We start from the raw sequence: 23,743 nt of genomic DNA on the forward strand, positions 1-23,743 counted from the left end.
GCCTTCATCCCTGGAGGCAACCCGTTAACAGATTAGAACGTGTTCTTCCAGAAATATATATATACATATATAATAGAATATATATATATTCTATATATTATATATATATAGAATATATAGATATATAGAGATATATAGAGATATATATATATAGATATATATAAATATAGAGAGAGAATATATATAGAATATATATTCTATATATATAGATATATAGATTATATATAGATATATATAAATATATATATATAGAGAGAGAATATATATATAGAATATATATATAGAATGTATATATTCTATATATATATATTCTATATGTTATATATAGAATATAATAATACATATATAATAGAATAATAACTGAATTATTATTTAAAACATTTACTAATCACTACGTGCCAGGCAGTATTCTAAGTGTTCCACACTTTTCATGTATCAACTTACTTAAATATTCTACAGGAGCCTACGAAGTTGATTATCCCCATTGAACGATGAGGCAGAACGCTAAGTGTACATGGCCAATAAATGAAAAGTCACAACTGTAATCCAGCCCATCTGTTTCCAGTGCTGCTTCTTTTCACCAACACACTGCCTTGCCTCTGCCCGCGCACACGTGTGTGTGTGTGTGTGTGTGTGTGTGTGTGTGTGTGTGTGTGTGTGTATCCTGGTTCTTTTTTTTTTTTTTTTTTTTGATCAAATGATGACATCTTCACACCCTATCCTGCACCTTGCTTTTCCATCGAACACTCTACCCTAGAAACTGTCCCATAGCAGCACATACAGAGCGGTCTCATTCAGCACAAGGCTGCAAGCTATTCAGTCACCATGGGTACTACATTCGTAAAACAGTCTCCTACTAGTGGACATTTGGGTTGTTTCCAGTCTTTTTCTATTATAAACAATACCTCAACAGACATCCTTGTAAATATATCTTGGCACATACGTGTGAATACAGACTGTGAGACGTTCCGAGGAACAGAACTCAGGGCATGAGTGCATTCTGAATTCTGCCACAGTGACAGCAGGCTCCCACCTGCTCTCTCTCTCCCTATTACTCTAGGCTGGCCTTTCAAACACAGACCCAGTCACATCACTTGCCAACTCAAACGCTTCCAGGGTTTCTTCAGTGCCAGCAGCGCAAGGTCCCTGTTCCTCAGCTTGGCCCAAAGACCCCCTCCCCATAAGGTGGCACCAACCAAGCTTTCTGGCTTCCGCTCTCAGACACTTCACTGTCTCACAGGATCCACGCTCTGTCACACCTGTGCCTGTGCTGTCAGCCTCCTTTGTCTTCTGCCTGTTGTTTCCTCTTCTCCAGACGATCATTCTGAGCCACTTTTACCTGAGAGCTTCTATCCGCTGTTTGTACCCCTCTTCTGTGAAGTCTTTCCCACTCCCCCCGCCACTGGGCTCCCCTAAGACGTGTGACACACAATCACTAATAATGCATTTCTTTGGAGCGCCTGGGTGACTCAGTTGGTTAAGTGTCTGAGTCTTAATTTTGGCTCAAGTCATGATCCCAGGGTCGTGGGATCAAGCCCCACATCGGGCCCTACTCTGACAGCATGGAGCCTGCTTGGGATTCTCTCTCCCTCTCTCTCTACCCCTCCCCCCCAACTCTGTGAGTCTCTTTCTCTCTCAAAATAAACAAATAAACTTAAGAAAATAATGCTTTTCTCATTGAGTACAATTCTTTCTTGATCTCTCCTCTGAAAGTCTGTGAATCCCTTCAGTTTTCTGTCCTAGTATCTGGCACAGAACCTGCCAAATATTAGGAGATCAATACAAGACTGCTGAATGCACAAATAGAGTTAATTAGATAAATGAAATGGAATGCTTTGATCGTCCTGAGAAGCAAATTCATTTCGGTGGAAATCAGGATTCCACGGAGAGACAGAAGTTACGCTTACTGCTACACAACACACTCAGGAGTTTGGAAACTACAAAGTTTATATACATGGAAAGAGAAAAGATGTTTCCTGAAGCTGTGTACAAATTTCAAAGGAGGGAAAAAGCAAAGTTTTGGTTAAAATTACCTATATGTATAAAAAAAACTCACAACATTTTGTTGGTTCTCAGGTGTATCCTATGCAAAACACTGATGTTATTTGATAAAGTGTTGTATTCCCTTTTTCTTCTTGCCCTAAGCTATACTTTGTTTCCGCAATTTACATATTTCCCAGGGACGAAGCTCTTTCACAAGAAAGCCAACGTTCTGTTCTAAAGAGCAACCCTCATTAGCCCTGGGTGGCCCTCACACCCCCAAGAGCTCTGCAAAGTGGGGATTTCCAGCTGGGCCAGAGTAAATGGGGCAGGCCCCAGGCAAAATTCGGGTGTGTGCTAGGTTACTTCTGCCCCGCTTCAGGCAGCCAGGGCCCTCCTGCTCCCCACCCCACCCCCAGCCCCCTCCCCTTATCACCTGGGCAAACTGAGATTATCTAATCCTTCTTCTGATGGACTGACTGATTGAATTTTAATTAAAACCCATTCACAATGAAATGTTATCTCCACTAGAACCTCAAGCCTTTTAATTGTGGAATTAAAAGCTCTCTCCCTCTTTAAATAAATCTTCAGGCCTCAGTAAATAGATGAATAAATACAGGAGGAGGCTGGAAGAGCCACTTGAAATCACAGGAAGCCTACCAGACTGGGCCGGAAGATAATGTGATCTCATCTATTTTGGGTGATCCAAGGAGGTGGAGCACAGTGGCCGTGGCGGGTCCCACCAAGCTGCTCCCCGCCTGCCAGAGAAAGGCAAGCCTCAGCCAAGGCTGCCGGGGGCTGCCTGTAAGAGTGATAACAACACACACGCCCCGGGGTTCCCATTCAGTCCTCACAGGAGAAAGGGGAGGGTTTAGGACCTCAGAGCTGGACATGCTACAGCCAGGAATCCCCCACAGGCCTGACTCCAACGTCGCTGTCTGACCCTCTGCGGTGTCAGCCCCTAAAGGGGGGGAAATCTCTCCCGGTTACCTAGACACTGCTCAGGGGTCCCACACCAGCCTTCCCTGAGTTTGATGACCCCCTGTGCCAGTTCCCCCCGCACCCCAATTTGCAGATTCAGACATTACTGGCTAATATTTAATGATGTTTTCTATCATAACTCCTCACCCCAATCCACATGTCTGATATCCTAACCTATCCCTTGGGCTCTTACCCGGTTCCTACCTGTTGTTAGAGATGTATGCTGGAACACACCCATTTGTTGGCAGAGTTACAGGTTTATGGGGGTCCACTCTACTTATTTTTGGGTAAAGATTTTGCAGTTACCTGAAATGAGCTCCGGGGCAAAGGCATACCTAGCTCCAATGGTCTCTGACGTGTGTATACAGCTGTCTTTATTCAGCAGCTATTCTGAGCACCTGCCCTGTGCTCTGTTCTCTGTTCAGGTGCTGGGAAAGAGCAGAGAAAATCCAACACCTGTGCCTTCGCGGAGCCTATGATTCTAGTGGGGGAAACCGTACCTTTTTTCTATACAAAAACACATGCCATGGAGAAAAATTAGTAGACTAGGGGAAATGAGGCTATCAAATACTGAGACTGGATTTTTTGTGTGGTTTCATCAGTCCTATTATTTTATCACACACATATCAAGGGAAGCAGTTACCCAGCTGTGAAATGCATCCTCTGATTGGCTGGGGTCCAAAAAAGACCCCTAGAATGACAAGGTAACATGAAACCACCTCTCTGTGCTCTTCACAAATCCACTCTCCCCCCTCTGTTAGGTAAAGTGGCAATGCTCCTTGCCTCCACCTACCGTACTTCCTTGTTACAATACGTCCAAGTACTTACAACAGCAGAAATCAGAAAGCGAGCGAAGATCATCACCTGTGAACGGGGTGCTCTGAGTCCTCACGGGAGGCTGACTGGCAAAGGCAGTCTCATCTCTCACCCCAAACGGGGACGGCGCGGCGTCGATGGTGGGAGTGTCTGCTATAAAAGAATCAAAGTCGTCCTCCTCTTCCAGGGCCTTCTCCCCGGCCTCCTCCTCTTCGTCCTCCTTTTCTCCTTTGCTCTCTCCTTCCTTCCCCTCTTGCTCTCCCTTGAGATGCAAGACACCAGGCGAGGGGAAATTCTCTTCTGTCAAGCCCTCAGGGCCCGAATCTAGTTCTTTAATGATTTGGTCATACTGGGCGATGAAATCTTCACCCCCTGGGTTAATGACCATCGGCTTTGAATCGTGTTCAGCCTCGGAGATGGGAGGCGCTAACTCCGCGCTCGGTTGCGGGGCTGTTGCCGCCTCCTCTTCTTGTTTCGGTCCCTTGGACGCATTTGGGAACGGGTCTGAATTGTCCCTACCGTGTTCCTCCTCTGAATCTGTGCCTGACGGAGGGCTGGGCAGGGGGCCGTTGTTCAGGGCGGGACCCTGAACCTCAGTCTGGGCTTGGCTTGCGGGCCTGGCGGTTTCCGCCCATACCTTCCTAGTGTCCTCAGAGTCCTTCTCGGCACACAGCCGGTACACCATCACATCATCCTGGAAGTCGGACTCTTCGATGTAGGACCCTTTGAAGAGCAGGATGGCGTTCTTCTTCATCTCCTGGATGTGTCTGGGGGGGTCGACTGGTGCCGGTGGGCCCGAATTCTCCAGATCATCGTAAGGCCCCGGGGAGCCCACGTCCGCCCCTGAGGAGATGCCGGTGTCATAGCTGTCGTCCCACTCCAGCTCCGTGTGGCTCTTCTCCTTTCTTGGAGGCAGCGGAGAGCCCGTCTTCCTGGGGAGTTGCTGCGGGAGCCTGAACACAGGATAGGGGGAGCCGACGGCGCTGTCCTCCGTCAGACTCTGGACAAACGTCTCCGGGTCAGGGGAGTCTCCGTCGTACAGGGCGGACCAGACTCGGCAGTCCCTCATGCAGCGGAGGATGTTGGTGTGGGCCTCCCACAGGTACTGCAGGTAGCTGATGTCCAGGGCTTTGCCGTACTCCACGATGCAGGCCGACGGAGTCGACACCTGGGGCACTGGCTGCTCCACGGCCCCTGCCACGGGAGGCAGAAACGAGTCAGAACGAGCCCCCTGCTTACACGTACAACAGGTGGGGAGACAAAGGTAGTGGACACACATGTGACTCATTTGGCTGCTAAGATTTTGTCCCGCCAGCTACTTTAGTTCTAGTAACTTCTGAGTAAAAAAATGGTTAGATTTTAAGAAGAACAGAATGTCTGTCTTCATAGAAGTTATAGAATCATAGAGGAGACCTAGAACTCCACCATTTCTTTTTTTTTTTTTTTTCAGTTTATTTATTTTGAGAGAGAGAGAGCAGAGGAGGGGTAGAGAGAGGGAGAGAGACAAGAACGCTCCACACTGTCAGTGCAGAGCCTGATGCGGGGCTCAGTCCCACAAACCGTGAGATCATGACCTGAGCCAAAATCAAGAATCTGACGCTTAACCGACTGAGCCACCCAGGTGCCCCAGAACTCTACCATTTCTTTTCTTCTTCTTCTTCTTTTTTTTAATGTTTATTTATTTTTGAGAGACAGAGAGAGCATGAGCGGAGGAGGGGCAGAGAGACAGGGAGACGCAGAATCTGAAGCAGGCTCCAGGCTCCAAGGTGTCAGCACAGAGCCCGATGAACTCTACCATTTCTTAAATGGAGAACTTACATGGCAGGTGCTTTCTCAACACTACCCCTCCCAACAGCCCTATATGGCAGATATCATTTTCTCCATTTACAGGCAAAGAAACTGAGGCTCAGAGACAAAAGATCACCCAACTACTCAGGGGCGGAGCACAACTCAAGCACAGGCTGTCTCACGTCAACCCCCGTTCACACTTTGTTCGATGCCACACCTTTGCAAGCTTCCTGTCTCTTCATTATCTAAATCTCTGCCAGGCCGGACCAGAATTATGAATTGCATTACCTGTCTACCCACCGACCTACGCCACTGTTCATCCATTAGGGCACTCCACTGTAAGGCGATCCCAGAGTGGGAGAGCGGAAAGAATGTGGAATTTGGAATCAGAGGACCCATCAGCTGTGTAGCCTTGAACAAGTCAACTCCTCTGAGTATGTTTCTTCCTGTGTAAAATGGAAATACTACTTTCTTCAAAGGATTAAATGTGAATACAGGGAAAGAATGTGGCAAGTTGTAGGCATTCGACAATCGCTTTTCTAATTTAAATTTCGAATTATGCAGCAAGGTCAGCCCCAGAATCATTCTTGAAACAACTTTCTTAGTAAATAAAAAAAGACATCAGTTGTCAAATATGTTCTAAAAAATGACTATTGGTAGGAAAATAGAAGATATCTGGACTAGTTTACCTAATAGGAAAATACATTTAAAATAACTTGTACTGCCAAGTAAATTATTAATTTCCATGATCACTGTGTCTTTATTTAAAGACCAAGAATACAACCACCTTAATTTGTAACAATTACATCTACACCAAACACCCTGATATTTTCCTGGTCAAGTAGCCCAGCTCTTAGAGAAAATATACTTTATCTAACAAGATGGTGCCTGGATAGACAGGATGATATTGTTTGGGGGGATATCAGAATACACACTGGAAATACCGGGGTCAGTACCAGGGTTGGACTCTTTCCTAGCGGTCACAGGAAAGGCAGAACGTTCCTGAACTGAAATAGCCTTCTGACCACCGAAGATGAACAAGTGCCCCCTTGTTTCAGCTGCCTGCCAGAGGGCCAAGGTTGATATAGGTGACCATTTAAATTTTACCTGTGCAGGGCCTGGGTGACTCACAGTCAACTGAGCATTGATTCAGCTCAGGTCATGATCCCACGGTCCTGGGATGGAGCCCCACGTGGGGCTCTACACTGAGGGTGGAGCCTGCTTACGAGTCTCTCTCCCTCTGCCCCTCCCTGCTGCTTGCACACTCCGTGTCTCTCAATAAATAAATAAATTTTACTTGTACAAGATCAACTGTAACTGGCAAATAGCACAAGTACTATAACTCCTATTAAAACAAACAAATAACAACAACAAAACAAAACCAGAGTATTTATTTAAAAACAAATAAAACCCTCGGAGTTACCTGGGTGGCTCAGTCAGTGAAGCATCTGACTCTCCGACTCTTGATTTTGGCTGAGGTGATGATCTCATGATTCCTGGGATCAAGCTTTTCCCCGCACTCCTCGGCTCCCACCCCGTGCTGTCAGCATGGACCCTGCTTGGGATTCTCTCTCTCTCTCTCTCTCTCTCTCTCTCTCTCTCTGCCCCTCTCCCACCTGAATGAATACTCTCTTTATCAAAATAAATAAATAAACTAAAAAAAAAAAAAAAAACCAAAAAACCTAAGTAGGTCAACGAAATGAATCAGATATTTTTGCCACATCACAAATTTTGAGCTTTATGATGATATATTATTGGCAGGCAAGCACGCACAAAGGGTCATCTTAGAAATTAGAATAAGGACTAATTCTATCTTAGCTACAACCATCTCCACATCTCTACCCCCATTTTGTTTAAAAAGACATGGTGGCACATATTTTCATATATGTACTCTGAGGATGCCACTAAAGCCTGGTCAAAATAAAGGTCTGGTGGGTGGTGCCTGGGTGGCTCAGTCGGTTAAGCATCCAACTTCGGCTTAGGTCATGACCTCGTGGTTCGTGAGTTCGAGCCCCACATCGGGCTCTGTGCTGACATCTCGGAGCATGGAGCCTGCTTCGGATTCTGTGTCTCTCTCTCTCTGCCCCTCCCCAGCTCTGTCTGTCTGTCTCTCTCTCTAAAATAAATAAACATTTAAAAAATTTTTATAAGACGAAGCAGAAAAGACCCTCCCCGAGTCATTCATAAATGAAATGGGGCTCACTGCATTATTCCCTGTCTACCCAAAGAGACACATATCCAGAGGAGGAATGGCATCTGGCATCCTTTTTGTTTAAAGATTATTCACTAGGCGAGTTCCTTTTACCTGAACTATCATGCGTACACTTTGACCAGAGAATATAGTCCCTCTCCTGGTTCCCAAGAGTCAGGGTGATCCCGCTGGAGCAGCAGACGGGGGTCAGGGCGAGCAGCTTGGCCGCAGAAACAGAGTAACAGTCTCTCTCCTTCACGGCCCACCTCTGACTCAGCATCATGTGGTTGCAAGGGATCAGATACCTGTAACGACAACACGGCTGCATTCAGTGTCTGCCACATCCACTCCCATCGGGACTCGTCATGGCCCGAGGTGGACGCATGATGCATCCTCTCCCCACTCTCGAGCCAGCCATCCTACCAGCCCCGGGGCTCACTCGCTTGCCTAAAACCTGCGGAGGGCTTCCTTCTTCTGGCAGAACCACCCCTTTGCAGAGGGCCCTCACGCTGCAACCTTCACGAACTGCCTCCTCTCTCACCGGGTCTGCTATCGCTCTGCCTCCATGTCTGCACCCACGGTAACCCTCACTAGGAATGTGCTCCCCGTTCCCTGCCTCACCGATGTCTTGTCATCCTGCAAGGTCCAGCTTCAGTGTCACCCTCTCTGGGAAGGCTTCCGGGGCTTCCTGCTCCAAGACAGAGCTACTCACGCCCTCCACTACACTCACCGCCCTCTCCTAAAGCACGGGTACCTAGACTCACAATTATTTCAGCGTCTCAGAACACTCGGACACTCAGTACAACGTGCTACCAGAGCAGGGGACTTCTTTCACAGTGTGGTTTCATAGTCCCAGAAACTTTGGCTCATAGTGGATGCTGAATGACCGCGGCTGCACAAAAAGGCAAAGACCCACTCCACAGTGCAAACCCCCTCTCGTACTCTCGTGGTTGACCCTGAGGAAATATGGCGGCGAAAGGTGTTCTGGTCACCAGTTTCAACATGGGAGCTGGGGACAGGGAGAAGGGGTGCCCCAACACCAACAAGCCAGCAAGGCTCTAGGCACCAGCAGGGTGTCCTTCAATTCAACTCAATTCTGACCGTATCTACCTGGAGATAGCGTCCACAGGTGAAGGGTTCGGTCCTACATGACTGTCGCCCGCGTACACACACTTCAGATGACCATCGCAGGCCAAGGTTATCACCTGTGCTTCTGACCGACCTGCTATAAATGGGAGGTTCCAACAACCTCCTTGGATATCAAATAATACGCTGCAGTGGCTCACTGAACTCAGAACAACATTTTACTTCCTGGATCACCAGTTTATTACAAAAGGATATAACTGGGGAACAGTCAGATGATGGAGATGCATAGGGCAGGGTGTGGGGGAAGGGCGCAGACCTTCCATGCTCTCTTCGAGGGTATTGTTCTCCCCACATCTCTGTGTGTTCAACAACCTGGAAGGTTTCTGAACCCGGTCCTTTTGGATTTTTATGGAGGCTCTATTACAGAGACACGGTTGATTAAGTCACTGGCTGTTGGTGACTGATTTAACCCGGGAGGTCAGGGGAGTAGGACCATGAGTTGTAAGTAACCGTCTAATCACATGGTTGGGTCTCCTGGCAACCAGCCTCCATCCCCAGATTTGGGTCCTGGAGTGGCCTTATCAACATAACAAACACATCTTTGTTCCTCTCAGCATGTAGGAAATTCCAAGGGTTTTAGGAGGTCTGTGCCAGACACAGGACAGAGACCAAATATGTATTTCTTATTATAAATCACAACTTCACAGTGGCCAAGGCCTCACCAAGGAACACTAGGCCCCACTGCACACAAAACGCTTTCCGTGGGTGATCAAAAATACCTGAGTATCACTATGAACCTAGAGATAAGAAAATCTGGGCAATCAGTTCTGACACTCTGGGAGCACATCCGTGGGCTTCACAGGTGGAATAAAGTTTGTTTAAATGGCTGACACTCTTAATGGGGGGGGGGGGGGGGAGGACAATACTGTTCCTTTAAACAAAGACGGAAAAAAACAGGATGGAGCATTCCAGAGCCAAGTGTCACTGTTACACCGGGGCCCATTCCCGAAGACCTGAGCCATGATCTTCAATAAACCAGAATGTTTTTGTTTCTGTTTTTTGCTTTTGAGAAAGAGGCAGTACAGAAGAAAACAAGCTATGATGAAGGATTCGGTGAAAAAGATAGAAGTACAACTTTCAGGGTGTGTCTGGAGGCCTGAGAACAACTAAGCTGTGTCTCCCACTTCCTGTTGATCCAAATGAGGAAGGTACCTTTACATTAATGACTGACCAACGGCAAGAGGCTGAGTCAAGGAGGAAAAAAGACTGAATTCTTTTCGTGGTGCTTTACATGAACGATCTTAATAACTTTCACAGTGTGAAACAAGTTTGCCACTTCGCCCTCCCATTCCCAAAAGAACCACCACACCATTCTTCAAGTACTCTGCCAGAGGCTCCTAGTCTCTTCTCCCCCACACCCACGGGCATATAATCCACACACTCCTGAAGCCTAAACTTGGAATCACCGAGATCCAGACATTCCCCGCAGGTCTGATGTGGTGGCATCGACTTTCATAAATTCGAGTGTATGAATATCAAAGGTCATAAAAACAAAAAGGAAAGAGAGGAGGACAATATGGGCAAGGTGACAGGTCTGTTCTAATCCTTGGCCCAGCTCTGGGGTCTTGATCCGAGCACTAGCGGAGAAGAAACAGAAGTTATAGGTTGAGGCACCAGGGTGGCTCAGTCAGTTAAGCTTCTGACTTCGGCTCAGGTCATCATCTCACAGTTTGTGAGTTCGAGCCCTGCGTCAGGCTCTGTGCCGACAGCTCAGAGCCTGGAGCCTGCTTCATATTTCCTCTGTCTCTCTCTCTCTCTGTGTCTCTCTGTCTCTCTCAAAAATAAACAAACATTTTAAAAAAGAAGCTGTAGGTAGCAAAATGAAGGAGGTCTTTTCACAAGGATCTCTGTGAGCAGCGATGCTTTGGTGACAGACAATGATGCAGAGGAGAGAGGCTTTCCCCCACTTGTCTACACAGGGCACAGCTCTGGCCCTGAGGGCACAAGGGAAGGCAGTGCTGGGCCAGCACCTCAGCACCTCTGCACTCTCAGGTGGGGACAAGGCAGGGGCAGAGGGAGACAGCACCAACCAAAGGGGCCTCACCAGGCACTGCTGTGGCAACTGTGGTGGTGGACACACTTGCTTGTGACCATGGGTTAAGACCCCTCCCTAAGGCCAAGGTCTTAGTTGACAGGTGAAGGCCAGAAGACCCAGGGAGACATATCGTGTGGTTGTTGAGATGGACTGTTCTCATCTCACTGGCTGGTGAGGCCTAGGGAAACTCATATCACATAGGATTTATTATCTCCTTATTTTGATCATTAATTATTTAAGAAAGAAACTGCTTCAATGCTTTTATACACTGCAGGAACTTGATGACTGCTTACAGCTCCAACCAAGCATATTTCATGATTTAAGTTGATATACATAGATTTCTGCTCTTTGTTTGAAGCATTTTTTTAGAAATGGAACAGTGGATCAAACCTAATAAAGCTATTTATCAAATATCACCAGTGGGTGGCTGGAAATTATATTAGAATAAAGAGTAATTGGGAATTTGCAACTTTGCAAACACATATTTTCAGCAGAAACTAAGAATTTTCTTCTGAGTAAATCAAATAAACAGAGATTCCCTATAGGCTGAAGCAGAGACTTTATCAAATTGAAAAAGGGTGGGGGCGGGGTGCCTGGGTGGCTCAGTCAGTGAAGTGTCTGACTTCCAATTTCAGCTCAGGTCATGATCTCGCAGGACATGAGTCTGAGCTCTGCTTTGGGTTCTGTGCTGACAGCCCAGAGCCTGCTTGGGATTCTCTCTCTCTCTCCCTCTCTCTCTGCCCCTCCCCACTGTGCGTTCTCAAAATAAAGAAAGTTAAAAAAAAAAAATTGGAAATGGGGAGTGAGTTCACATAAATAACCCCTCCCTCGTATTCACAGTGCTTCCACAGCACCTCTGAAATGAAGGATCATCCCAGAGGGAAGAGTGGGAAAACCACGCGTTGACCCTCTGTCTTCCCATCCCTTACAGGGAAAGATTAGGAACAGAATGAATGTCAGAAGCTGCCCTAATGTCAAATATCAAAATGAAGTGGCTGTCGATAAGAGAGAAATCACTCCAGAATTTGTCCTCAAACCATCTTTTCATTTATACTACACATACTTTGTCTGGAGGCTTTTATTTAAATTCAAAAGCAGTAAAAATAACCAGAAACTAAGAAATATCTGGTTTTAGAGATCCAGATTACTCAAAGCCGTCCTACGACACAGCAGGGGGAAAAAATGATATCCTCCATATTGTCCTCTCTTTTTTTCATTATTTCCCCAACCCTTCGCACCCCTTGGCCCACTGTCCCTCTCCCTCTCGCTCATTGAAGTGAAGCATCGTTGCATCTGAAACAGTTCAGTGACAGCCAATCAATAACAAAGCGCACACATTGCCTATTGCTACACTGACAACACGAGCGAAACAAAGCAGTACAATGAAGTAGGTAAGGTGTTTCTATGAGATGACAAGAACCTCAATAACGCACCGAGAGGCAAAAATCTACAAAGCAACATCAGTAAATTTCAAAAAGATTGTTTTCCAAAGACATTCTGACTGTACTTTTCCTAGCCATCTTCCCCTAGGCTGGCTTGCCTTTTTTTTCCCCCTGCTCTCCTCCAGACACCTAGCTCCCATGCAGGATGGAAATGTTCCCGAAGTGGACACACAGCAACGCACTTTGCTCTCCGAGCAAAACATCCTCTGACTGAACACAACAGGCAATGCAATTCAAGAATCTGACGATGGACCAGCACTTCCGGAAAAAATGCCCCAACCAGAATATTCAGAAATGGCATTCAGGGTAGTAGGCAATTAAATTTTGCCTACACTGGCAAGTGCCAGGAATATGGGGGTGATCTGTCACCTCACTGCTTATCAGCATTTCCTGCCTGCCTCTGGCCTATTCTATGTCACATCCATGCAGGCGGACAGTTTCTCCTTGGTTTTCTGCTCACTAAAATAGCCTCTCTTTTGGGGGTACCTTATTTCAAGTTACGGCTCCTGATTATTATGCTAACTGTAAGAAATATATCACTTATGAATGGATTATCACTTTGCAATATCAGTATTTAGTAGTATTTGGATTGCAACAAAAATGGACATATAGTTATTATTTATCACATAACAAATAAGTTCATTGGTGGACTCACATAATCTCGACTGCTCTACTGCCTCTCAGCCCCACACGTTTATCATGTGCGTTCGAACCACTATAGCGGCAATAACAAAAAGGACAGATTATAAATCTGTGTTTTATGTCCCTGAAGATAAAGTTTAAATGACTAGAAGAATAAGGATTTTGCATTGTCTTTGCTTTTGTACAGATTCTAAATCAGAAAAGACAACGTTTTCATTAGTTTAGGATGTATTTTCCAGGAAATTCTCCTCCCTTCAATTTGTGTAGTATGTTACAGCGTTTCAAAAACACTTTTCAGATAGCCCCACACTTGATTCTCCCAAACATCTGAGTATGAGCTAGAAATTCCAAAAATAGAATAGGTCAAGTCAGCAGTTCACTCTCCTTCTAATGGGATCTGTTACACTTTATCAATTTAACCACCACCATTTACAGCCTTGTTTTCATAATTTTAATCTCTTTACCTCTTTCTGCTGCAAATGTAGTAACTTCTTCCATTCTATCTCCTAGTTCACTAATTCTCTCTTTCTCTCTTAATCTGTGTCCCACATGCTATTTACCCAAACCCCTGATTTTTCATTGCAATAATTACAGCTTTTACTTCTAAGAGTTCTGATTGGTTCTTGAAATCCATCTGTCATTTTTGCATGATCACAAAAACACCATTTCTTTAACAGAAAATAACAGGTGTTGGGAAGGATGTGGAGAAACTGGAGCCCTCGTGCACTGTTGGTGGGCATGTAAAATGGTGCAGCTATTATGCAAAACAGTAAAAAACTTAAAATAGAGTTACCATGTGATCCAGCCATCCCACTTCTGGGTATATCACCCACAAGAATTGAAAGCAGGGTGTTGAAGAGAGGTATCTGTACTCCCATGCTCCTAGAAGCATTATTCACAACAGCCAAAAAGCGGAAGCAACCCAAAATGTCCATCACCAGACATACGGAGAAACACAATGTGGTATATATAAACAGTGGGATATTATTCAGTCCTAAAAAGGAAGGAAATCCTGACACACGCAACAACATGAAGACAAAATGAAAAGTGAAAAAGTTCAGGCACCAAAAAAAGGGTATGATTCCACTTAAGGGACATATCTAGAGAGTGGTCAAATTCAGAGAGTCAGAAAGTAGGAGAGGGGCTTCCTGAGGCCGGAGGAGGGAGACATGGTGAATTAGTGTTTAGCGGGACACAGTGTTCCTGTTGCAAGGTGGAAACATTTCTGGAGATGGATGGCAGCAATGGCTGCACCACAATGTGAATGCATTTAATACCATTCATTGAACTGTATGGTTACAATGGCAAATATTATGTTCTGTGTATGTTATGACAATTAAATATAATTTAAAATGGGGCGGGGGGGGGGACCTGGCAGTTCAGAGGGCAGAGACCAGGAAGCTGAGGGTTCCCACGCGTCTGCTGCGTACCTGACTTCCGTGTATATTCTCCATTCGCTCATGGATTCCCCCAGGCAATGAGGTAGAATTCGAAATAAATTGGAGCGCCTGGGTGGCTCAGTCCACTGAGCACCTGACTCTTGATTTTCACTCAGGTCATGGTCCCAGGGTCATAAGATCAAGCCCACGTCCAAGCTCCACACTGAGCATGAAGCCCACTTGGGGGCTTCCCTCTCTCCTTCTCTCCCTCTCTCTCCCTCTCCCTCCCCCACCCCCCACTGCCCCTCTCACACTCTCTCTCTCTCAAAAAAAAGAAAAAGAAGGTATTACATAAAGGGCAACTATCATTATTGTAATATCGCCATCATCCTTATTAAAGAAACAAGGAAAATGCTTGGGCTCAGAGAGCCTAAGACCAGGTAGTTACGTGGGATTTGGCTTCCATCACCCTATTCAGAATCTTCGACGTGTGCCCTTCAGGCACTTTGCTGGGAAACGATTAGCCCTGACTTGGATATGGAAATATCTCAACCATGAGCCAATTTCTCCCCCTTCACGTGGCACATGACTGGGTCTCAAAAGGAGCTAACATGATCTCTGAGGGCAGAGTTTAGCACAACGAGCACCGCACCGCATCCCCCGTAGACAAAAGGTGATGGAGGAGTTGTCCCCAGCTGGGCCACATGTGATGAGGTGGCTCGGAGGGGAAAGGCTCTGCACATCCCCAGCAGGGCCAGGCTTCCAGGGAGGCTGAAAAAGACAGCTGCATTTCATGCCCCTAGCGAAGCAGCCTTTAGGAATTTGACACTTAAATATAATCAGGTTTTACGGTGGTGGGAAGCAAAGTGTGGTTTGGGGCAGTAAGAAAGGCTTTAACAAGTTGCTCTGAGGGATTCCGTTCAGGCCTTGCTAATGCATCTGTCACGTCAGCAGACACCTAACGGGAGGCTGAAGCAATCCTTTTAGGATGGGATGTTCTACTCAAAATATTCTAGCCAGACTACCCAGGCTCTCTCTTCGTGATCAGATTTGTTCTTTGCCAGTGCCTTAAGATTAGTGACTGATGACCTAATCTAAACCTCTAGAAAGTCCAAAAACTCTTTTTAAAAGTAAGAAAATTAATAAGTGATCTACTTCCCCACGAAATGATAACCCTGTGAGGCCTCCACCATGATGCCTGCCACCATCCACCTCTTCCAGCCTGGTTTTGGTTTTGGTTTTTTTATCGCTCCCATTTGCAGATAAACCAGTGACCACTGGTTCTCAAAATCAGCCATGCATCAGAATCCCCTGGAGAGTTAGTTAGAACACAGCTTGCCAGGCCCCACCCACCCCCTGAGTCAGCACATCTGGGAAAAGACCAAGAATCTGCATTTCTAACCTGTTCCTGGGTGAAGCCTCTCCTCTTGCTCCCCAACCACTTCGCCACCCCCTTACTTGTCCACAGCTACCACGATGGAAATGCTAACGCAGCCACTTGGAATGTCCTCTTCTCGTAATTCTACTCACGTTGTATCAAAACCCCACTGGTGACCAGAGGTGGTCCAAGTCTCCTCCTCTTCCCCTGTCCTAGGCTTCTTCTCCCGCTATTCCCAAGGAGGAGGTCACACAAAGGGTCAGAACGTCCTCAAAGGAATCAAAGGAAGGAGGAGGCAGGAAGGCGTGCCAGACGACCCTGGTTGACTTGTTCCTTTTTGTTTCCATACCCCGAGAGGGGAGTGTGGGAGCACAAAGCCTAGCCACCTCCCCCTCTCTCCCTTCACAAAGCAGATGCTTCCCTTGGGGACCCCCACAGGAGAGGCAGAGTTGGGCCAAGGCGGGATTAGGTGTTCCTGAGTCCCCTGCCAAATGACCACATTAATAGCATCCTAACAGCAGTTCACTTTGACTCCTGACACCTGTCTTCAAATACTAGCCAATTCCCCAAACCTTTCTCACCTGTCCCTCCGAAGGTCCTACCTGCTCCACCTTGTTTATAAGTCCTTTTCAATCCATCTACCCCATGCCCTACTCTCTTCTGAACTGTACATGGAAAGTACTCATTAAATATTTACTGAATTGAATTGAAACATACTTATGGGTCAGAGAGAGCACGCTGTAGGTGTAACATTAGGAAAGCAAGAGTCATAAAAATTATATATCAATAGCATTTCATATTTGGAAAAGTTGTTTCCAGTAACACAGGCCTCTAAAAGTGTACTTCAGGAGAAAGACATTCAGCCGCAGAACAGGAAAGCCTTCATAGTCTGAAAATTTCCCAACATCCTATCTGTTATTTCCAGGAACATATTTATAATACAATGTATTTAGCCCTGTAAATACTCTTAATAGGAAAACTAAAATTAACCTTGGGAAATGATACAGAAATTAGATTGATATTCCTGATCATTTTTTCCCTTAGAAGCATGGCTCCTACATGGCTTATATGACCCAAAGAAAAATATAATAGCAATAGTACATATTGAGTTTTTCTTTAAAGAGAACAAAAGAGGGCAACTCACCTTAGAACTAGCTGTAACATCACATCTTCACAATGTAAACCAATGAGAGTTCTAAACAATGCCAGGGACACCACACAGAGCTGGGAAGCAAAAAACACACATTCTATTTCAGATATTGGAAGGATAGCTCTACTCCCCACAGATGGAAAATAAATCAGAATTACAAAATAAAATGGCCTCTTTTTTTAGCAGCTTTGATAAAAACATGCTGCTTCCCGAGAGAATGTGTGTTAAGGCTTTTAGTTCTCCTACAGGATTTGATTAGAAAGCCTATGTCTAGGGGCGCCTGGGTGGCTTAGTCAGTTAAGTGTCCGACTTCGGCTCAGGTCATGATCTCACAGTTTGTGAGTTCGAGCCCCGTGTCGGGCTCTGTGCTGACAGCTCAGAGCCTGGAGCCTGCTTCACATTCTGTGTCTCCCTCTCTCTCTGCCCCTTTCCTGCTCATGCTCTGTCTCTCTCTGTCTCAAAAATAAATAAACATTTAAGAAAGCTTATGTCTAGAATGATGCCATAATGCAGAATGACCCTCCTACAAAATGCCTGTGCTCTTATTTCCAACTTTTAAAGATCCACATAAACGTGCCCCTACAACTCCCCAACACACACACACACACACACACACACACACACACACACACACACACATGATCTCCTGCTTGGCATTTATTTTCCCAAGTTATTTTCAAATATGACATTGGTTATTTACAAGACAGGGCTAACAGAAAATTGCAGGTACCCTGGCCACCTCCCCAACTAGTGTTTAGCCCCATGCCTCAGCTCCTTTGGGCTTGTCTCTTGGCTTTGGGGCAAACATTCTCCTTGGTTCCATTTTCAGTAGTGCTGAGAGTATGATAATACAGTTTTCTAAGAAGTTCATTCAAAACCAAGAATTCTTTTGATCTCTAATTTCCAAAAAGGAAAGGTAAACAGCCAAATAGGGAAGATACCTACAGGTGAATTATAAAATCATTGTACCCTTTTGAGAGTAAGCTTTCATCATTTCATCAGAGCACTTAAGTAATTTTTTGCACCAGGTAGTAATTCCTAGTCTGTGTTCTAGACAGGACGGACCTAAAACCTGGTCAATGAAATCCATAATGGTGTCATAATAATAATAGCTACAAGAAACAGCAGGGGAGGGGGGATTAGAGAAAAAATATTCATCATTAATCCCCAAAACAAACTCTCCTGAAATTTGTTCTGAGTTATAAAGTCCCTTCCTCTGGGGTTCACCTTACCCGAAATGGGGTGTTGATTCGGCTTGTGAGAGTATCTAGGATGTGGACATTCTCGTGCTGGTGCAACAGGATAAAACGGAGGAAGATCTCGAGTAATGCTGGCTCGGAGATACTACGCAGGAAAAGGTCCAGATATGCAGTTGTGGTCATGACCTCCTCCACAGTCACCTGGGACCAACGACAGAGTGAGCACAGGCGAGCATCCTCTCGATGCTGTGATACATGCTTCCCCAAAGGCCCCTGGCCTCACCGTAGTGACCCCATCAAGGCAAGGACATGCCAACCACAAGAACACGCTTCAGAGCTTCATCTGAAGCCTATAACCTATTCACATCCCACAATACCACATGCTGCTTCCGCCCTTTAATTCAGTAAGGGAAAAGCAAGGACATAAAAAGCAATTCAAGTGTTCTGACAACTCTAATCATCAAATGCAGTTCAAATACCATAAAGATTTTAGTGTGTAACCACAAAGGGGGGGGGGGGGAAGATAATGTAAAGTATCTACATGGTCAATAAAGGATTAATTAGAAAGCTCAATATAACTGTTTCATCATTAGTCATCCAATAAATATTTATTAGACTTGCTATGTACCAGGAGCTAGAACCATAAGAACACATTTTCTGTCCAGGAAGATGGGTGTGTGTATGTATGTATATATGTAAGAGGTACATATACAAAGTAATGCAGATGTTCAGGTATGTTCCTGGAAAGTTGCAAGTCAAATTTTTATAACTGAATAATATACGTAAAGTGTTATTTATAAAGTGCTATAAGAGTTTACCACTTATAAAGTAACCGACTGTTTTTTTATAATACAAATTAGTATTTTCTACGTGGTGTGATTATCCCAAGCAGTAGAATGTCTGTCTTTCAGGGAATATAAAACTCTCAAGAGTCAAGTTTTTCAAAGTGCTGAGGATTTGGTGCTTAAAGCATTCAAATTTTAATTTTAAGCATTTTGATAGGGAATATTTTAAGAACTCGGATAGATTTCTTTGTCTTCCTAAAAAGCAAAGTACAACATCTCTTGATGAACAGGGGTCATCAATTGTCTGACTGACTGTAGAATAGATATACCCAAACTGGGATGCATGGAAATCATGAGGGAAACAGTTCCAAACTTCAGATTCCAGCTCTATCCCCTAGAAATCTCAGCAATCTCCCCTGCCATGAGTCTAATGCACCTGACGCTAAACAGATGGGGATGCTTTTTGAGTGGTTACATCTTTCTCTTTTCCAGTTTTTCATTTCTTTCTTCCTTTCTTCCAAAGTATTAACTGTCACTTTATGATATTGTTGTTGGTCATTCCTTTTATAACACACTCTTCTCCTTGTAATGTTCTGTCTTCAAAATCAGTTTAGAAACCAGATCAGCAAATCTGATATCTGAGTATAGATAGGCCCCATGTGGATGCATCTGTACATAAAGGCTTAAACTGTTTTTATATATTTTCTTGGTCCTTAGTTATATTCCAGACAGAGGAGTCCAAGTGGATAAGATAAAGCCAAATCAGTTTTGTCTATTTTCCTCATTCCAAGCAAGGCATGCCTATACAGTACACTTGAACTCACCCTCTCAGGATCTGTTGACAAGTGGCCCAGCAGAACCCTGAGTGGCATGAGCTCGGCGTGCAACAGAGTGCAAACACCGTCCCCCTCCAGCTCAGCGCCAGTGCTCTGAGCCCTCAAAACATTCCACACACCACTGTGTCACCTGACCAACTTGAAAGGGCTCTCTGTGGCCCAAATATAACAAAACAAACAGGCGAGCCTCAACCACTCGGCAAATAAATTACCTTGAGAAGAGTGCTTCTCATGGGCTGTCCCTGGTCCTGAAATAAACTGCTTCTATCCTTGTGTTTTTTTGGTGTTCTCCAGTCCCAAGCTCATAGCACTCTTAACGCTGTCCTGGAACACATGCTATGTCTTTTTTATTACTCCAGTGCAATGTACAGAGTTGGGCACATAGAAGGTACTGAATATAACATTTCCTGAATAAACAACAGCCCCCAAGGTCCTAGTGATTTACATTTGCCAGAGTTGAGCTTAATTTTTAATTCTTCCCTCTTCTCTGAATGTGTTCTGAGGGCCCCAGAGAATGGGGACATTTTTAATAAAAACCTATGAAATAACTGATGTCACCAAGTATACTTATGGGGGAATGATTCATACCACCACCGAACGTGGAGCTCCATTAGCTCACCCCCATTCCACTGCCACAATCTCGGGGTCCGTTAGCAGAAACTTAATTCAAACTCACTTGGGCAGAAGTCTAATTCCCTAATGATCTGGATCACTAGAAAAACACACAACCAGACATTTCAAACGGGCCATGCATGCATGCAATTTCTGCAATACTGTATTTTCAGCCTTCCTTCCTGAGCACTGCTGAGCTGACATGTCCTGCACAATTCCAGGAGCTGCCTTTGCACCAATAATGCACCATCAGCTTTTCCCCCCTTAAGTTACACATGACCTTAATAAGCTCAAAAGCACAGCAATAAACCCTTTAGAACAGAAGTCTCAGTCTTTGGGGGCTCACATGAAAGCAGGGCATTAAGCATCTATTGTTTACTACTCTTAGGCTGGATAAATGAAAGATTTTATTATTTTTTTTTCTTTTCTTAGCAATCAAAGCTGTCATTTATAAGCTAAGAGGATTTAAGAAAACACTTGGAGGGGCAGCATTTACATAACATGGTATAAATATTAAAAACCCAATTCTATTAAGCATCAAGTTGTAACCTCTTTATAAACGAGGTCACACTCACCTTAAACTAATACCCAAGCCAAGAAAATCTGGTTCCCTTCTCTGTCTCTTCCCTCCTCCATATTCACAGAGCCCTCAGAAGACTTTTATCCCAGAAAATCTTTTCCTGCCCCATTATCTTACTTTTCAGAATCTTCCTCTAATCCCCCAAATAGGCAACCTCCTTAACGAGGATGAGACCAGAGCCTAAGTGTGATCACTTAAAAGCTAACGATGAACCCCCAGGGGAAGGCAGCTCTGCCTTTTGCAGAATGCAAAACCAAAGCGGCTGCTGATGCCCCCAAAGAGGACATATTAGTAGAACAGGACAGTAGCATCCTCTTCATGGTCCAATTACAAAGGACAATCAGCTCTTGATGTACGTAAGACCTTTTGTCTTACCGATGAGATGACTGTCAGTATTTATTTCTCTTGTTCTGTAAGGAATTGCAGGTAGCTACAAATCTGGGTACAAATACTAGTAGAAATAGTAAATGAGGTTCTACCTTACTACCATATAATATACAGTAATAAAATTTAAGGATACTAAAGCTTAGGAATGTTAATTCTTACTAAAGGCAGAACCATAGGGGCGCCTGGGTGTCTCAGTCGGTTAAGCGTCCAGCTTTGGCTCAGGTCATGATCTCACGGTTCATGAATTTAAGCCCCGTGTTGGGCTCTGTGCTGACAGCTCAGAGCCTGGAGCCTGCTTTGCATTCTGTGTCTTCCTCTCTCTCTCTCTGCCCCTCCCCTGCTCATGTTCTGTCTCTGTCGCATAAATAAATAAACATTAAAAAAATTATTTAGAAAAACAAATTTTAAAAAATTAAGGCATCAGGACAGCAATAACCTAAGGAAAACCCCTTCCCACAAACAAATAATTATCCTTGACAAGATAAATGCAACCATGAACCTAAAGAATGCATCTGCTGAGGCACCCTTCTGTGCTTCACTTTTCAGCCCCAGTTCTAGAATGGAACCTGAGACCTGACTCAGGGACTTGACTTCATTTCTGTCAAGAGCAGTTTGGTCTACCCTTTGAAATCAATCCCTTTCTTCACCCATCTTCTCCCCCCTCCAGTAGCTCTCACCTGGGTCCCCTTCACGCCCAATGCCTTCACCAGTCCCTCAAACTGGTGTTTTTAAACTAGAGTCTGAAATCCAAAAGTGGATAGTGAAATCAGTGTATCGGTTCACTCATGGTTTAGACCAGACTGAAACAGAAAATACTAGAGTACATTGCACTTGGTAGGAACTATTTTGTGAAACTTTTGGGTGCCTATTTTGTTCAAACTATATGTAATGTAATATATTTATGTATGTGCCTTGTTACATACTCAGTAAAAAATATAGACAAACATACACAAATGCCTAAGATAAATTCTGTGCATTAGAGTCAGAAACATCTGAAAAGTGATACAGTAGCACTGCAATAACCACACTAGCCCACGGGCCTTTCTGCCTCCCCCTCAGCCACTCAGGCTCCTCACCAGTCCTACACCCCAGGCTCCAACCCAGCATGTTCAGAGTCTGGAAGAAGTGCATGCAAAGTCCAGATTCGTTCTCTGACCAGGAAGCAACTGAATTTACAGTCAATCTACTCCTTTCTATCTTAGTCATGAGCCCCAGACATGCATTTTTAAAATTAATATCTCAAGCCTCTCAGAAAAGGACAAAATAGGACTTGTTTTCCTTTAAAAAAGGGAGTGGGAAGGAAGAGAGGAGTTGACACCATGTGTCACATCCCGCTTCTGTAATTCAAAACTCTCTCAAAAGCGAAGGCCAGAACCAAGCCCAGCCATCGTGCCCACGATCGCGGCAGCACATTAACTTAATGCGTAGCGTAGGAGTGAAATTGAGCATATAGACATTCTGACCTTTCTGTAATCAGCTCTAGTTGGGCAATTCCATTTGCATCTAAATTAGCACCAGAACCCTCCCTATAACGGCAGGTTTATGCGTATGTCCCGAAAAACAAATTTCCCACCTGCTAATTGTTTTTTTGTGATCCAGTCACATTGGAACAGATGGGTTCTACCTTCTGTCGCTTAGGCAGGTGGCAGGCAGTGGGGTCAGGTGACTGTTGCATCCTCTCCAAGTTAGAAGCCACCTTCCCTTGGCTTTTCCTTCCATAGACAGGAAAAAACTAGCTAAGCAGGGGCTCACCTGGGTCATGTGTAAGTCTTCAGCCCCTGCAGCTCCAATTGGAGGGTTAGGAAACTGAGACTCAGCTGAACCCTGCCCACTGAAAGCAGCAGGGAAGAGAGGAACAATAAGGCTGGATCGCACCGAACAGGCATGAAGGGACCTTCACAGGAAACACAGGCTAAGAACTTTGCTCGCTGCTGCCAGACAAGCTAGCGGCCAGGCAGGAGGCATGTCCACCCAAGTGCAGCCAAGGGCAGCAGCTGGGTGGGCTCTTCACAGACATCTTCTACCCTCCAAGGACACAGAGCACAAAGAACGTTCAAGTACATAAGGGAAGACAGATACCCTGGTTCTCAGCAAGCAGCCCCACTGTTTCAGCCAAACATTCAGGAAAGATGACGTTCAGTTATTCCAAGTCTGCAGAGAGCCTGCAGTTGATGAGTCAGACTCTCTCCCTCCTGGCCCCTCAAGCCTCCCTTCTGCTCCTAGACCTCTAGGCCACACCAGTCACTGACACCACCATGGGCAGGCTGAAAAGGCAAATGGAGGTGATATCCAAAATCAGTAAGTTTGACTACTTATTCCTAAAATATTTGAGGAAGGAAGGAACTAAAATGACAGCTAGAGTGACATCAGCAACATATTTTAAGGAAAAATGTTAAAATTAAGCCAGTCTCTATCT

At 45.0% G+C, this 23,743-nt stretch overlaps 1 protein-coding gene across 2 annotated transcripts in view; it reads right to left on the reverse strand.

The window, feature by feature from the left end:
- FHIP1A (FHF complex subunit HOOK interacting protein 1A) overlaps positions 1-23,743 on the reverse strand; it is a 249,106-nt gene that overhangs the window by 10,946 nt on the left and 214,417 nt on the right. For both annotated transcript variants that reach the window (XM_019441274.2, XM_019441275.2), the window contains 4 exons: positions 18,161-18,328; positions 16,923-17,002; positions 7,871-8,061; positions 3,826-4,971 (listed from right to left, as the gene is read on the reverse strand). In XM_019441274.2, the coding sequence (XP_019296819.2) occupies positions 3,826-4,971; positions 7,871-8,061; positions 16,923-17,002; positions 18,161-18,328 (1,585 nt within the window). The remainder of the gene's footprint in view (positions 1-3,825; positions 4,972-7,870; positions 8,062-16,922; positions 17,003-18,160; positions 18,329-23,743) is intronic.

Source organism: Panthera pardus, unplaced genomic scaffold (genome assembly GCF_024362965.1).
Source record: "Panthera pardus isolate Hobbes unplaced genomic scaffold, ASM2436296v1 HiC_scaffold_13, whole genome shotgun sequence".
In the NCBI taxonomy this organism is placed as follows: Eukaryota; Metazoa; Chordata; class Mammalia; order Carnivora; family Felidae; genus Panthera; species Panthera pardus.